The sequence below is a fragment of the Gadus macrocephalus genome, chromosome 9 (genome assembly GCF_031168955.1).
Source record: "Gadus macrocephalus chromosome 9, ASM3116895v1".
In the NCBI taxonomy this organism is placed as follows: Eukaryota; Metazoa; Chordata; class Actinopteri; order Gadiformes; family Gadidae; genus Gadus; species Gadus macrocephalus.
The window spans coordinates 9,102,218-9,117,533 of NC_082390.1; the positions used below are offsets into that span (position 1 = coordinate 9,102,218).

Sequence of the window (15,316 nt, forward strand, 5' to 3'; positions counted from 1 at the left end):
TATGGCTGTCGGTACAGTAAGGATGTTCATAGAACCAAGTGCCAAGCACTAACAATCACTAGATTAACCCATTCCTCGTATACAACAAAGATAGCTAGGGTACTCAATGCTAAGTACTGTACGATTGCAAGGTCGTACAACATTCAATAAGTGTCCATTAAGTACCAGGACGAACAAAACAAAACCCGCTTCATCTAGTGACAGGAGATGGACGATAGAGATAGACAAGGGAGATAGACGATGGACAGAGATAGATGGATGATAACCATAGATGGAGATAGACTATATAGATGGATAGTAAACGTCCTGGTTTATTAACTGTCCTCTCCCTGTGTTTCCAGGCCTGGCGAGGGCCAAGTCGGTCCCCACAAAGACGTACTCCAACGAGGTGGTGACCCTCTGGTACCGGCCCCCCGACGTGCTGCTGGGCTCCTCCGAGTACTCCACGCAGATCGACATGTGGTGAGTTACTCCACCCTTATAGCAGCCTATGAGGGGGGAGCAGATCTGACACACACACACACACACACGTACACACGTACACGTACACACACACACACACACACACACACATACACACGTACACACACATACACACACGTACACACACACACACACGTACACACACACACACACATGTACACACACACACACGCACACACACACCCCCCCCTGATAGACGTGTGGTGAGTTGCTCCACCCTGATAGACCAGGGTTGGGTGGTGTTTGGTCGGTATGTGTGGAGGTGTGACGGTGTGTTCTGCTGACGGCCGTATTGCGGCCTGCTTTAATAACACGCCTGTCTCTCCGGGGCAGTCACCATCCGTCCTGTTTAAGACCGGTTCAATCTGGCCGTCACTCGCCCCGGCTGTAAACCATCTCCGTCAACGGTTGTGTCGGGATGAGACGGAACGTTATTAACTCCTGATCACCGCGGTTGTGTTCGTGTTTTTGCAGAGACATATTCTCAGATGTTGCATTCCATTGCACTTAATAATTGTATTGTGTCCCTGTGTGTGTGTGTGTGTGTGTGTGTGTGTGTCTGCTTGTGTGTGTGTGTGTCTTTGTGTGTGTTTGTGGCTGTCTCTGTGTGTGTGTGTGTGTGTGTGTGTCTCTCTCTCTGTATGCGTGTGTGTGTTTGTGTGTGTGTGACTCCCTCCAGGGGGGTGGGCTGTATCTTCTACGAGATGGCCGCGGGGAGACCCCTCTTCCCAGGCTCCACGGTGGAGGACGAGCTGCACCTAATCTTCAGGCTGCTGGGTGAGTGCTGCCCCCTGCTGGACGGCACCGGAACTGCTTTTACACTTTAGCGCATTCACATTCAAGCATTTAGAAGCAGAACTTGTGTGTTGTGTGTGTGTAGAACTTCTTCTACACAAACACACACACGCACACACACACGAACACACGCAGACCAATAGACAAACAGCCCCGCCCAACCAGGTGTGTCCTTAACCCTGCCCCTTTCCTCCACCCCCTACAGGCACTCCGAACGAGGACACCTGGCCCGGGATCTTGTCCATCGATGAGTTCAAGACGCACAAGTTCCCAAAGTACAAGAGCCAGCCCCTCATCAACCACGCGCCCAGGTAGGCGTGCGCCTGCCCCCCTTGGTGGTTGCTATGGATCATTACACCCTCATGTTCTTTATATTTACATTGAGGGAAGTCGCTTTATCCAAAACAAATTGCAATAAGTCCATTTGCAGAAGAAAGAGAAACAACAATATATCGCTGTGGATACAGTAAGGATGTTCACAGAACCAAGTGCCAAGCATTAACACTCTCTAGGTGAACCCATTCCTGGTATACAACAAAGATAGCTAGGATAAGATGCTACACAATGCTCTGTGCTATTTTTAAGTGGCAGGACTTAAACCCTACGATAAGTGCGTAAGATGGGGTGTGGGGGGATAAGGGCCAGAGTCTAGGTGAATTCTGAGTTTTTGCGTACATCTCAGCTCGGATCTCCTGTGTGTTGTCTGACGGGATCGGCCGAGGGGTCATGCAGTGTGTGTGATGTAGTCATTTCTGTTAAGATGGCCGCCCGAACCGCCTAATGAACCCTTCAAATGTCCCCCTTTTGTCCTCCTCTCTGGCGCTAGCCCTATGCTAACTGGAGACGGGCAGGAGCAGGACTTAAGTCCCAGACCCAGGTACAGCAGCAGGCCGGTCGGTAGCGTGGCCCAGTCGTAGTGTCGCCACTAACCCCCGCTGCTGTGTGGAACGAGTGGCTAGGCTGGTAGTTGGCCCTGGTTAGCGTAGCGGCCAGGAGTGTGTGTGCTCTGTGTCACTTCCTGTAAGGAAATCCTGTGGAATAGTTGATGCCGTTTCCTCTTTAACTTTCTAACACAGCCGGCATGAGTCACCTGACCCCCACTGACTCTCTCTCTCTGTCTGTCTCTCTTTCTCTATCTGTATCTCTGTCTTTCTGTCTCTCTGTCACTGTCTGTCTCTCTCTCTCTCTCTCTGTCTCCCTGTCTGTCTCTGTGTGTGTCTGTGTTGACATTTGTGTCTCTTGCCCCCCCCCTCAGGTTGGATACGGATGGCATTGACTTGTTAATGTCCTTCCTTAAAGTGAGTATGACAACACGACAAAGCACACAAACACGACAAAGTACACACAAACAACAAAGTACACACTCACTACAAAGTACACACTCACTACAAAGTACACACTCACTACAAAGTACACACTCACTACAAAGTACACCCTCACAACAAAGTACACACTCACAACCAAGTACACACTCACAAAAAAGTACACTCACAAAAAAGTACACTTTCACAACAAAGTACACTTTCACAACAAAGTACACTTTCACACCAAAGTACACTCAAAACAAAGTACACACTCGCAACAAAGTACACACTCGCAACAAAATACATCCTCACAACAGAGTACACACTCACAACAAATGACACAAACACAACAACGACCACCGAGACATAGTGTGGTTGTTACGTGGTGCTGAGTGACACACAGCGCTGTCCTACAAAGACCGGCACACACACCACCGTGTTGAGAACGCAAACGCCCGCGGCCTACGGCGTTGTCGCCGCCCTCCTAACGTCTTCTCCTCCGTCCCGCAGTACGAGTCGAAGAAGAGGATGTCGGCGGACGAGGCGATGAGGCAGGCCTACTTCAGGAGCCTGGGGCCCCGCGTGCTGGCCCTGCCCGAGAGTGAGTGATGAGAGGCGGTCTGCTGACACACACTGGGGGGGGCTGGGGCTCTGGGGGCGCTGTAGCACACTGTAGCCCCGCCTCACTGACCACTGTAGCACTGTAGCCCCGCCTCCCTGACCACTGTAGCACATTGTAGCCCCGCCTCACTGACCACTGTAGCACTGTAGCCCCGCCTCCCTGACCACTGTAGCACACTGTAGCCCCGCCTCACTGACCACTGTAGCACACTGTAGCCCCGCCTCCCTGACCACTGTAGCACACTGTAGCCCCGCCTCACTGACCACTGTAGCCCCGCCTCCCTGACCACTGTAGCACACTGTAGCCCCCCCTCACTGACCACTGTAGCACACTGTAGCCCCGCCTCCCTGACCACTGTAGCACACTGTAGCCCCGCCTCACTGACCACTGTAGCCCCGCCTCCCTGACCACTGTAGCACACTGTAGCCCCGCCTCACTGACCACTGTAGCACACTGTAGCCCCGCCTCCCTGAACAACTGTAGCACACTGTAGCCCCGCCTCCCTGACCACTGTAGCCCCGCCTCACTGACCACTGTAGCACACTGTAGCCCCGCCTCCCTGAACAACTGTAGCACACTGTAGCCCCGCCTCCCTGACCACTGTAGCACACTGTAGCCCCGCCTCACTGACCACTGTAGCACACTGTAGCCCATGGTCTCTTAGAGAGGCCATTCTCTCCATGCCACGCCCCCTTTGTTTTCTGGGGGTGTTTGCGTGTCTCTGTGTGTGTGTGTGTGTGTGTGTGTGCGTCTTCGTGTGTGTCCGTCACCCTGCTCTAACCCTGTGTCTCCTCGGCAGCCATCTCCATCTTCACGCTGAAGGAGGTGCAGCTGCAGAGGGACCCGGGCTACCGGAGCTCCTCCTACCCCGAGTCAGGTGAGCTCTCTGAAGCCCCGCCCAAAAGACCACCTAATAGTGGCTCCCTGGAGGAAGGCTCATTTCTTCTCTTTTCATTTCCGCAGGCAACGGCAAGAGCAGGAGGCAGAGCATGCTGTTTTAGGAACTCAGAGTTTGATTTAGTTATTTTTTCCTCCATTATGTTTGTTTTTTTTAAATAAGAGAAGGCTCTACTTTGCTGTACACTCTCACGGCGGAGGGATACATGACGGACATTGTGGTGACCGGGTCTTACACCTCCGGACCCAGGGGGGAAACCAGACCCTGGACCCAGGAGGAAACCAGACCCTGGACCCAGACCCTGGTCCCAGGGGGTCTGGACCCAGGGCGGATCCGCCCCGCGTCGTGAACCAGACCCAAAAAAAGAGACATTGTTTATACACATTTATATTTATTGGGGAGAGAATTTGCTGCTAGAAACCAACTACTGTCTAGAATTCTAACGACTCAGTCACTTTAAGGCAAACATGCAATGTGTATAGAATTTTAATTTGTTTACTTTCTGAAGTGGTGTTTTTACTCATGTTTGTCGTCATCATTTTCAACGATTCAAACTCCACCTTGAGACGGTTGGGTCGGGCAGGGGGGGGGGGGGGAGGCGACTCACCCCCTCACACTCAGACGTCCCCCCTCCCTCTCTGCTCCTCACCCACCTCATGATGAAAGGTCAAAGGTCGGGTAGTCCCCGCCCCGGTCACCTCGTGACCCCTCATTGCCCCATGCCGTGGGCATCGAGCAGAACAAAACGAAATGTCCTGCGAGGGTATGAAAATCCGGGAGACGAGAACGGACGCAAAAGGCGGGGGGTGGGGCCTCGGGCGTTACCGTGGCGATGGGTGACATCCAATCCCCACGTCCTCCTTCCTGATGCTAGTGAGGGGAGTTCCCAGCTGTTCTTGTCGCTGCTCGCCCACGGCAGAGCAGGGCTTCCTTGTTGGTGTTGCATGCCTGCTCTGGTCCTGAGGAGGGCCGAGCCTCAGACCAGGTCAGAGGTCAGAGCCTCAGACCAGGTCAGAGGTCAGAGCTCTGGTCCTCAGCCGGGGTCAGAGGTCAGAGCTCTGATCCTCAGACCGGGTCAGAGCCTCAGACCAGGTCAGAGGTCAGAGCTCTGGTCCTCAGCCGGGGTCAGAGCTCTGATCCTCAGACCGGGTCAGAGCCTCAGACCAGGTCAGAGGTCAGAGCTCTGGTCCTCAGCCGGGGTCAGAGGTCAGAGCTCTGGTTCTCAGACCGGGTCAGAGGTCAGAGCTCTGGTCCTCAGACCGGGTCAGAGGTCAGAGCTCTGGTTCTCAGACCGGGTCAGAGGTCAGAGCTCTGGTCCTCAGACCAGTGGTCCCATCTCCTCTGTATTCAGGGAGAGCTTGCTCTCCATCCCTGCTCCTCCACCCCCCCTCTCCCTTATAGTGAATACGATTATGGAGTCGCAGTATATTTAACAGTGTTACCAGAGATGTTTTGTATGACAACGTTTAACTTTATTTGTGAATAATTGTCATGTTTAGCATGTTGTTGCAGAACCCCTTCCTGTATCTGAGCTTGAGTTGTTTTGGGTTTTTTTCAAGAGAAAAATATTAAACTTATCAAATAATCGGAAATGGCGATTTGTGAAATGTGACGGATTATTGCGCTGCTTTGAAACAATACTCCAAACCACCACGTTCAAGCATTCAATGCTTTGTTTAATGAAAATAACATTTTTTTCACCAATACAAAAGTATACAGATTACATACTGTATATCAAGTCCAGTATAAAAAAAAGAATTACAAAAGGTTTTCAATTGATTAGAAATCTCGTCTTTATAAAAAAAGGAAAAATCAAACAAAGGCACAGCCAGTAATATAGAAGCACAGTGCTACAAAATAGACTTCACCACTTACAGAAACTACACGTTTCCATTGGCAATCAACAATGAGATGCTTTTCCAAAGAATACAAAAAGAAATGGAGTTTGGATCTAGTAGCATTTCTACACTAAGCCACAAGAACTCCATCTTCCACACCCGTTCAAACGCTTTGAACCGAGGAGCCAGACCTCCAGGGGGAGAGGAACCTCCAGGCCTCCAGGTGGGAGCGGAGACCTCCAGGAGCAGAGAGGAGACCTCCAGGGACATGGAGAGGAGCCGGACATCCGGGGGGAAGGAGAGGAGCAGGACCTCCAGGGCGTGGCACCCGTGGCTCAACCAAGATGAGACTCGGAACAACTCGAGAACGAAACAAACAAAGGTGAGGGTCCCACATTCGACGGTTCATCATACAAACTCCACACGGCAGGCACATGTTCAACAAAACGAGGGAGAGAGAGACGAGGTCTAAGGACTGTCGACGCTAAGAGACAGGATTAAAAAAAAAAAAACGTTTTAAGTATTTCGTTCCTTCCGTTCCGATCAGGACTTGTGGAGCTGCGAGGCCAGCAGCATTGAGGAGGGGCTGCCTTCCAGGCCGGCCAGAGAGATGGGCATGTGGCCGTTGATGAGGCTGGGGAACTGGGAGGAAAAGAGAGCAGAGCAGAGTGTTACCGGGGCGGAAAGGGAGAACGGGGCTTGGAGGGAAGGGGGAGGAGGGTGCTGCCTTCCAGGTCGGCCAGAGAGATGGGCATGTGGCCGGGCATGGGGAACTGGGAGGAAGGGCGTTAGCGGGCTGGAAAGGGAGGGAGGGGGGAGGGGGGGAGGGAGGCTGCCTTCCGGCTTGGAGCAGCAGCAGCCGTGTTGTCACCGGTCTGCTTTCCTGTTGTTATGCACGCTGCCTCTTCCTCTGCTATCTGCGCGTGTGACTCCACCGCCCGGAAAGGCAGACAGGCCAAACGTTATTTACGTGCACAAAGAGAAACCTGGGCGCCTATTGTGTGTGTGGGGGAGGGGGGGGGTGAGGGTGACCTGTGAGCGCTTCATAAACGAGGAGCCGTTTTGAAAACCAGTCCACCCTGTTCGGACCGGCTCCCAGGGGCTCGAACAGGAAGTACTTGCAGGATTTCCTGCCTCTGGTGTGCGCTGAAACAAGACACCTCGGTCGACCCACCTCGAGTGTGTCAACACATCCAGCCCTCGAGGACTTAAAAACATGTCTCCGCTGAGATGTTCCTGATCGCGGGGCCAGAGGGGCATGTTAACATTTAGATCATTCACAGCCCAACATTCACAGCCCAACTAAAAAGGGAAGATTTCCTCTGATTGGTTGACTTTGAAAATGAAAAATGGATTGAGAATCATCTTATAGTATCAGATGATATAGTAGCATCTTATCCTAGCTATCCTTGTTGTACACGGGAATGGGTTAACCTAGCGATTGTTAGTTAGATTGTTAGTACTCGGCACTTGGTTCTATGAACATCCTCACTGTACCGAAATAGATATATTGTTGTTTATCTCTCTTCTGAAAAATGTACTTAAAAGCGTCAAATGCCCTGAAGGTAAATGTATCTGATCAAGTATTTTCTCAACAGCACATATTCGAGTTAAAGATTAAGCTTTCAGGACTCGAGGGTAATTCTCTTATCTTATGACTTTTAATCCTTTTGCCGTTGTGTTTTCTCCTCTCAGGCACACACACGTCGCTTTCAGAACAAATCATTGTTTAACGGGCAGCATGTGGATCAGGAGGTAGTGCAAGTTGGCTCGTATCAAGAAGGTTGCTAGTTCGATGCCCGGCTCCTCCTAGCTTGTTGTCGAGGTGTCCCTGAGCAAGTCGCCTCACCCTGACCGCTCCTGACGAGCTAGATGTCGCCTTTGATTGCTATTACAACCGTTGGTGTGTTAATGTGTGCATGAATGGGTGAATGTGAGCCAGTATTGTAAAGGGCTTTGAGTGGCCACTGGTTAGAAAAGTGTCTATTTACCGGTACACCAACTGAACCCAGTTTGCTTCCTGGTTGTTGACCCCCCCTGGTCACCGATTGGTCCCTGTAGGTGGGCGTGGCTCTTACCTGGAAGAGGGAGGCGTGGCCCTGCAGCCGGGCGGGGCTGAGCGGCGCCACTGGACTCAGGCTACTCCAGAAGTGGATCCCTGACAGCAGGGGGCTGTGGGCCAGGAGCAGGCCAGAGGGAGTCTGTGTAGGGGCGACCGAGAGAGAGAGAGAGGGAGACATGGGAGCGTCATGGGCTGGCAGCTGAGAGTAACACAGGGTCGGCTTATCTCAGGCGGTAGAGCGGTTTAGCTGGGAACCGGGAGGTTGCTAGTTCGATCCCCGGCTCCACCAAGCCGAGTGCCGAGGTGTCCCTTAGAAGGCGCCTCACCCTAAAGCAAGTTGTCTCCTTGCATGGCTGACAACGCGTGAATGTGAGTATCAACCATTGTAGGTCGCTTTGGATAAAAGTGACAATCCCCTTAAATGTAAAAGGAAGTTCAGCTAGAGTAGCTGTTGCTGACAAATCACTGAACACGATCACTTACAGGATCAGTGGTTATGCAAACACACCGAGTCGAAATACTGGCATCTCCCGACAGATATCTCATTTCCGGATCAGGACGTTTCTGTGATGATTCAGGAGGTTTATTCATTATGATTCACTCTCCTTCCATACCCTGGGTTCCAAGATATGATTGAAATTGGCACAAACACAAGTCAACATACTGCCTCTACTGAGACACCAGTACCGGTAGCCTCTTCCTCTTAGGGAAACGCTGCTTGACCTGAGCCGTACTGAATCGCGGGGAAGTCTCTGAGTCACGTTTGGACGCTCAAGATTGGACGCCACATGAGCTGCTTTAGAATTTGTAAAACAATTAACAGATTGCATACTTGCTCAATTAAAGACATGTAGGTTCTATACAGACTCCTTTTAAATTAAATACATTTAAAAATAGTAGACCAAGTCATTGTTATAATGGAGTAATTAGGCTTGTGTACAATGTAACGTTGCCCTCTGGCGATGGCCCAGCAGACCCCCCCTCCGCTCGGAGGTCTGACTGCAGTACCCGCTCTAAACACTCGGGGTCAATGTTACATACTGTTCCTTTAAAACCCGCAGAGAAAGTGTTTTATGTTGTTGATTGTTTGTGTTGTTAGATACACCTAAACCGCACACGCAGCCGCCAGCCTCGCGCTCTGAGTGGACTCATGCTCTCAGAGCGGCTCTGAGCGGACGGTTCACCAGCGGTAGAGTCAACACCGGGCGGGAGGAAGGGAGCAGAATGTCTGTGGTTTCTGCTCGCGCCGGATCCAGGGGTGAAGTGAGGCGGAGAGGGAGGAGGGAGGGGGGGGGGAGGAAGAGGTGAGCAGAGGGGGGGGAAGGTTGTTGTTGATAGAGTTGGAGAGGTGTGTGTGTGTGTGTGTGTGTTTAAGCTCGAAGGCTTGAGAGAAAACATATGAAATCAATTCCCCCCCCCCCCCCGTGTCACCTCTCAGAGAGGGAGCCAGTGTGTGTTGCCGAGGGACCTAGCTCGCCCTCCCTCCCCCCCTCCCTTCGCATCATTAATGGAATTATTGGAGCATATGGCATCACTTAGACCCTCCCCCCCCCCCCCCACAGGACTAGCAAGAGGAGGATTTCTGCAAATCTCTCAAAATGTTGTTACCCTGTGATCACCGTTTGGTGCCCTTATAAAACCACCAGCGTGAGGCTGCCGTTGTCGTGGCGACGCGTTGATGTGCGTGCTCTCTGAAGCCGGACTGGCGGGTTAGTCTACGAGTCTACGGTCTTCTGCACAGGGTCATGTGACCGTATGCTCACACCGTGATGAAAAGACCATCACCTGGTGTGTGTTTTTAATAGTTTTGCTCCTGACTTTACCGACGGGACTGATGCTGCGACAGCAACACAGATCCTAGGGAAGACCGTGCTTCAGGGAACAACACTCCTATTGTCCCTCCGTCCTCGCATCGTGCAAGTGTCTGTCTGTCTGTCTGTCCGTGTCCATGGGTTTGTCCGTGTGTGTGTGTGTGTGTGCGCTCGAACGTTTGTGTGTGTGCGCTCGAACGTTCGTGTGTGTGTTTATGCGTGTGTGCGTGCCTGTCTGTGTGTGTGTGTCCATGTGTGTGAGTGTGCCTGTGTCCGTGTCAATCTTTGATTCCATCGTTGTACGAACCACAGGGGAACGAGAGAGAGAGAAGCTAGCCGTCGGCTTGCTAGTGCTGACGGAGGCCTGGCTGTGTGCGTGTGCACTGATTTGGCTGACAGAATCACCTGTGCTGTGAAGAAGGCGGGCGTGAGCGAGCCGGACGGCAGCGCGGGGCTGTTGAGCGCTATGGAGCCCAGGTCACTTCCTGTCAGCAGCAGGGACGGCCCGGGGATCTCCAGGGCTTTGGGCTTTTTGCTCCTCGGTAGAAGTCCATCTCCCCGACTACGACCGCCGTTGCCGTTAGCAGCAGCGGACGTAGCTCCTCCTCCTCCCCCACCTCCTCCAGGAGTTCTGGTGCTGGTGGAGCTCCTCTGCTCGGGGAGCAGCGAGGCGCGCTTCCTGTGCCCGGAAGACAGGTTCAGGGGCTGGGAGCACTGGTCTTCCTCCTCCTCGTCCTCGTCCTCGTCCTCCAGCTCCTCCTCCTCCTCCTCCCGGGGGCTCCAGCTGGGCCCCGGGGCCCGCAGGGGGCGGGGGCTGTGGGGGGAGGGCGGAGGGGAGGCGACAAACTGCCTGGAGGCGGCGCCGGCGCTGTAGGAGGTCATCAGGGGCGGCGTCGGGGGGGCCCGGTCCTTGAGGCCGTTGGCCCCGAAGCGGATGACGGAGCGGGCCTCGGCGTCGTGGGGGGGGTGGTGCTGGTGGTGGTGGTGGTGGAGGCGGTGGTGGTGGAGGAGCTGCTCCTCACGCAGTGCGCGGAGCAGCTCCGGCTGGCCCTGCAGCGCCGCCACGCTGAAGGAGGAGTAGAGGCCGGAGCGGAGGTAGTCCCCGCCCCCGCCGCCGCCATGACACACCTGGGCCTGCAGGACGGCCAGGGCCCGCCGCTGGGCCTCCACCTCCTCCAGCACCGCCTCCTCCTGCTCCTCCTTCACCTCCCGCTCCAGGGCCTCCTCCTCCTCCTCCTCCCGCTCCTCCTCCTCCTCCGCCCGCAGGGGGAGGTGTCCCGAGGCCAGCCCCCGCTCCACCACCTGGGGGTCCATCTTCAGGATCTCCGGGAACGACACGAACTTGTAGACGAACTTCTGGCCGATGACCTTCTTGATGATGTTCTGGAGGACGTAGGGGAGGAGTCATTCAGCGGACCAATCAGAGCTCCACTCAGTTATTATTGCATTTGTTTACTTCAATAACGTTGTACGGACGGCTGCGCGGTAATATTCTTTATTTAACCTTTAGAACTCTAACGGGCTCCGGGAGTCCGAGTGGCTCCTCTGAGGACCTCTACTTTCAGGGACAAGCCGTGGTTTCAAAAACAACTTGACACCAACTGAACCAGCTGCCTCGGTATTCCCGAGGTCTCTTTAACCGCTTAGTGCCGTCCGGGCCACGAGACCGGACCCACCTTGTCGTAGTAGTAGCGCAGGGCGCGGCTCAGCTTGTCGTAGTTCATGTTGGTCTTGTTCTTGCGCAGCCCCCACAGCTTGGCCACCTCCTCGGAGCGGAGCAGCTTGAACTCCCCGTCCGCCGACGTCCAGCAGATGAGCTGCTTGTGGCTCTGGTCCAGAAGCAGCTGCAGGAGGAACTGCCACAAGGTGATGGCGCTGTCCATGCCTGGAGGAGAGGTGGAGCACGGCGTCAGAAGGGACTACTGCTTAGTACCTGGAGTCTCCTCATAGTTAAGGGGCCAGCAGCCCAGCCCTGATTTAAAATGTTTGCCGTGTGTGTGTGTGTGTGTGTGTGTGTGTGTGTGTGTGTGTGTGTGTGTGTGTTGGGTTAGACACCAGAACAGCTGGCGCGGCGGCGATCACACGACGGCGTTAATAATGAACGCCGGTGAAACTGATCCACTCAGGTCCACCTCAGAGTGGGTAAGAGGATATGAGGAAGAGGATTAACCTCATCACCTGCGTGTGGGCGCGTGTGTGTGTGTGCATGTGTCTGTGTGTGTGTGGGCGTGGGCGTGTGTGAGTGTGGTCTGGGCACAGGTGACAGGCGTGTACCTTGCGTACGCCTGCACAGCGAAAACGGAACTGACTGAGGCTTAACTTCCCTAAAAGGACCCGTGCAGAACAGGGCCCAGAGGTGCTGGTCTAACCCCCTCTGGCTCCTTGGGCCGGTCGAAACCCCCTCTGGCTCCTGGGGCCAGGGAACCAACCACAACGACTGACAGGAACAACTTGTCTAAAACGCTGAGCGCTTTGAATGGGTTAGAAGAACCGTGTAATAATCGACGATTAACCTTTCGGTAACGTCTATTACGCAAGCGAGTAGAACCAGGAACGTATTTCATCTGAACTGTCAATGTTCTCCTCATTGTTCTTATGGTTCAACACATCGATTTACAACATCAGCTGCACAAAAGTGTCTAAGGTCCCCTCCTAATTTTCTCATATCCCCCGTTTGCCCTGCATTCCGTCTGTCCTTCCTGTCCGTCTGTCCTTCCTGTCAGTTTTCCCTGCCTCTCCGTCGGCCCTGTCTGTATGTCGCTGGTCCGCTATGTGTGTGTGAGCGTGTAAGTGCGTGCATGTGTGTGTCTGTCTGTATATATGTGTGTGTGTGTGTATGTCTGTGTGTGTCTGTCTGTATGTGTTGTTGTGTGTGCGTGAGAGTGTGTGTGTGTGTGCCTGTCTGTTTATGTGTGTGTGTGTGTGTGTGTGTGTGTCTGTATATGTGTGTGCGCTCCAGTGTGGGAGCAGCAGCAGAACAGAGAGGAGCATAAGGAGGGACAACAGCTCAGCCAGAAGTATGCTGCGGTCCAACCTGGCCCTCGCTCCACAGGAAGTAGAACGGCCCTGGGTGGTTTCTCTTTAATGGAGGAATGTGAGGCCGCTCGGCTTCTGTCTGCAGGAACACGCAGTGGGTTCCAGCCCACTGTAGTGGACCTGTCTGCAGGAACACACAGTGGGTTCCAGCCCTCTATAGTGGACCTGTCTGCAGGAACACACAGTGGGTTCCAGCCCTCTATAGTGGACCTGTCTGCAGGAACACACAGTGGGTTCCAGCCCTCTATAGTGGACCTGTCTGCAGGAACACACAGTGGGTTCCAGCCCTCTATAGTGGACCTGTCTGCAGGAACACACAGTGGGTTCCAGCCCTCTGTAGTGGACCTGTCTGCAGGAACACTAAGTGGGTTCCAGCCCTCTATAGTGGACCTGTCTGCAGGACCACACCACTCTGGGTTCCAGGCCGCTGTGTCGTGGACCTGAGTGTTTGTTTGCCCACAGCTGCTGTGCTGTTAGAGAGAGAGTGGTGTCTGTCTATCCTCACGCTATGAAACGCACACGCGCATGGACACACGGACACATACACACACACACACACACACAAACATGGACGCACACAAAAACATGGACACATAAACAGACACACACGGAAACGCACGGACACAGAAACACGGACACACGCACGGACACACACAGGCAACTTCCGATGCAAGGCATCCCTTGAGTTTTCCAATCAGCCATGTGAAAATACAAGCCTGTCAGAGTCAGGACTTCCTGCGATTCTACTTTCAGGGACAAACGGTGAAGTGAGGGGATCCCACTCCGAGGGGGGTACTTCCCCCCAATCCGGCCCAACTTCCGCCCAGAAAAATGTGCAAATCAGGCCCCCATTTTGGGCTTATTATTTACAACCTAACATTGAACGTGTTGGCGTTATAACCATGGTCCCGCCTCTTTTATAACGCTCACAGGAGCACCGCGGGCCGGACGCCTGCAGAGTGAACTTATTGTTGTTTAGTTCATCGCTGCCTGTTGCAGATGCACCGATTATCAAAGTACAAGTAGACGGGAGCACAAAGCGGTCCAGTGTTTGAGGAACGGAAACTCCATATAGGACGAGATGACTGTGTGCAGAATGACTGCATCACGTCTCTTCCTGTTCACAGCCGTCGTGGGACGTCAGAGCCCCGAGGAACCGCATCTTGAACTAGTTTAGGGGTTCTTTCTGCCCCTGGTCCGGGGGTCCATGTCTCAAACACGGAGTGTATCGGAGTGGGAAAGCTGTACTTATCAGATGGGTCACTCTGCTTGTCCCAGCAGAACCAGCGTGATGCTGTACTGGGACTGACTGGTTCAGATGTTGCTCCACAGACCCGTAGACCGGAAGGAAACGAAAAGTAGCGCAGTAGACACGACAGAACGCGATCTTTGTATCGGAGACAAACCATCTAAACAAACCCAAACCTCCGCACCTTAGCGTTCGAGGAGATCCACGGAGAGACCCTCGAGCACCTTCACGGCCACACAAAAGTTTGAATATGATTCCTCACTCATCACACGACTTGACTTCATTCGGAAAGTCAAGGAAACCGTTGGTTATATATTAAAGTGTATACATAGTAGTAAACATAGTTGTTAATGGAAAGTACCTGCTCTTTTCGTCACGTTTTCCCCGCTGGCCAACCTTCACGATAAGTTCCGTAAGGTCCCTTGTTGTTCCATGCTTGCTCCGGTCTCCTCACTGGTGTTGGACTGAAATCGGATCCTGGTTTCTGTGTGAGCAGGAAGTTGGAGCGGCCAGACGCAGCGCCTCCTGCGCCTCCTCCCACTGCGCTCCCTAGGCACACTGCCGCTGCCGCCGTCTGCGTAAACACACTTCTCCTCCGGCCTTCCTCCTCTTCTCTCTTGCTCCGCTCTTCACCGGACCCGAGGCCAGCAGCCAGCAGCACTACTGCTCTGTTACCCTCATGGCGGTCCCGGACCTGTTGGAGAGGGTCCTCCTGGCTGACGTCACCGCGGGATTCCCGAGGGCGGCCGCCAGGGGGCGCGCCGCGCGTTTATCTCAACGAGCGACAGTGGGACGTTATAACAACTCTATACAAAGTAATGATCACACTAAACACGGGCAAATCATGTCGTTATTGTGGCAGGAATTTTGAGCCAAGTCAATCATAACTGTCTAAACTGGGTAGAATAAAGAGTCATACCGAACCTATAACAATTATGGTCATATATTTGGGTAATAACGGTACAGTGACATAAACAATCGTACAACAAATTAACAATAATCCATAAAACAAAAAAAAACATAATAATCCAAGGCCTATCATCCGAGGCCTAGATGCGAGTCCTCCCTGCCTCTCTCCAAGATTTCCGCAAGGAGGAGCCCCCAGATGGGAAATCATCTGGCGTCCCTCCAAGAGGCACGCAGGCTGAAGTACCCTGCATGGGAAATCAACCCGTGTCTCTCCAATAGAGCTCCACGAGCCGAAGACCTCCCCTGATG

The 15,316-nt window shown here is 53.4% G+C and overlaps 2 protein-coding genes across 35 annotated transcripts in view; one reads left to right on the top strand and one right to left on the bottom strand.

Annotated features, from left to right (window-relative positions):
- cdk17 (cyclin dependent kinase 17) overlaps positions 1-5,694 on the top strand; it is a 31,096-nt gene extending 25,402 nt beyond the window's left edge. For 2 of the 34 annotated variants that reach the window (XM_060061672.1, XM_060061669.1), the window contains exons 11-18: positions 342-462; positions 1,163-1,260; positions 1,484-1,589; positions 2,105-2,155; positions 2,534-2,576; positions 3,093-3,183; positions 4,004-4,081; positions 4,168-5,694. In XM_060061672.1, the coding sequence (XP_059917655.1) occupies positions 342-462; positions 1,163-1,260; positions 1,484-1,589; positions 2,105-2,155; positions 2,534-2,576; positions 3,093-3,183; positions 4,004-4,081; positions 4,168-4,205 (626 nt within the window). In that variant the 3' untranslated portion in view covers positions 4,206-5,694. The remainder of the gene's footprint in view (positions 1-341; positions 463-1,162; positions 1,261-1,483; positions 1,590-2,104; positions 2,156-2,533; positions 2,577-3,092; positions 3,184-4,003; positions 4,082-4,167) is intronic. The other 32 variants (XR_009527417.1, XR_009527418.1, XR_009527416.1 and 29 more) reach the window with 32 other exon arrangements.
- Positions 5,695-5,753: 59 nt separating this feature from the next.
- LOC132465018 (ETS domain-containing protein Elk-3-like) lies at positions 5,754-14,816 on the bottom strand. The gene is made up of 5 exons (XM_060061686.1): positions 14,460-14,816; positions 11,490-11,698; positions 10,219-11,196; positions 8,019-8,141; positions 5,754-6,582 (listed from the first exon to the last, which is right to left on the bottom strand). Exons 2-5 carry the CDS (start codon positions 11,694-11,696, stop codon positions 6,484-6,486), a joined length of 1,407 nt encoding a protein of 468 aa, XP_059917669.1. The 5' UTR covers positions 11,697-11,698; positions 14,460-14,816; the 3' UTR covers positions 5,754-6,483.
- Between the last annotated feature and the right edge of the window lie 500 nt (positions 14,817-15,316).

Bases quoted from the DNA above. Each gene is read 5' to 3' on its own strand.
- LOC132465018 (XM_060061686.1), bottom strand. From the start codon at position 11,696: ATGGACAGCGCCATCACCTTGTGGCAGTTCCTCCTGCAGCTGCTTCTG. The intron at 11,197-11,489 runs GTGGGTCCGGTC...TACGTCCTCCAG, and splicing joins TGCGCTACTACTACGACAAG to AACATCATCAAGAAGGTCAT. The intron at 8,142-10,218 runs GTGATTCTGTCA...GCCCCTACACAG, and splicing joins CCGCCTTCTTCACAGCACAG to ACTCCCTCTGGCCTGCTCCT.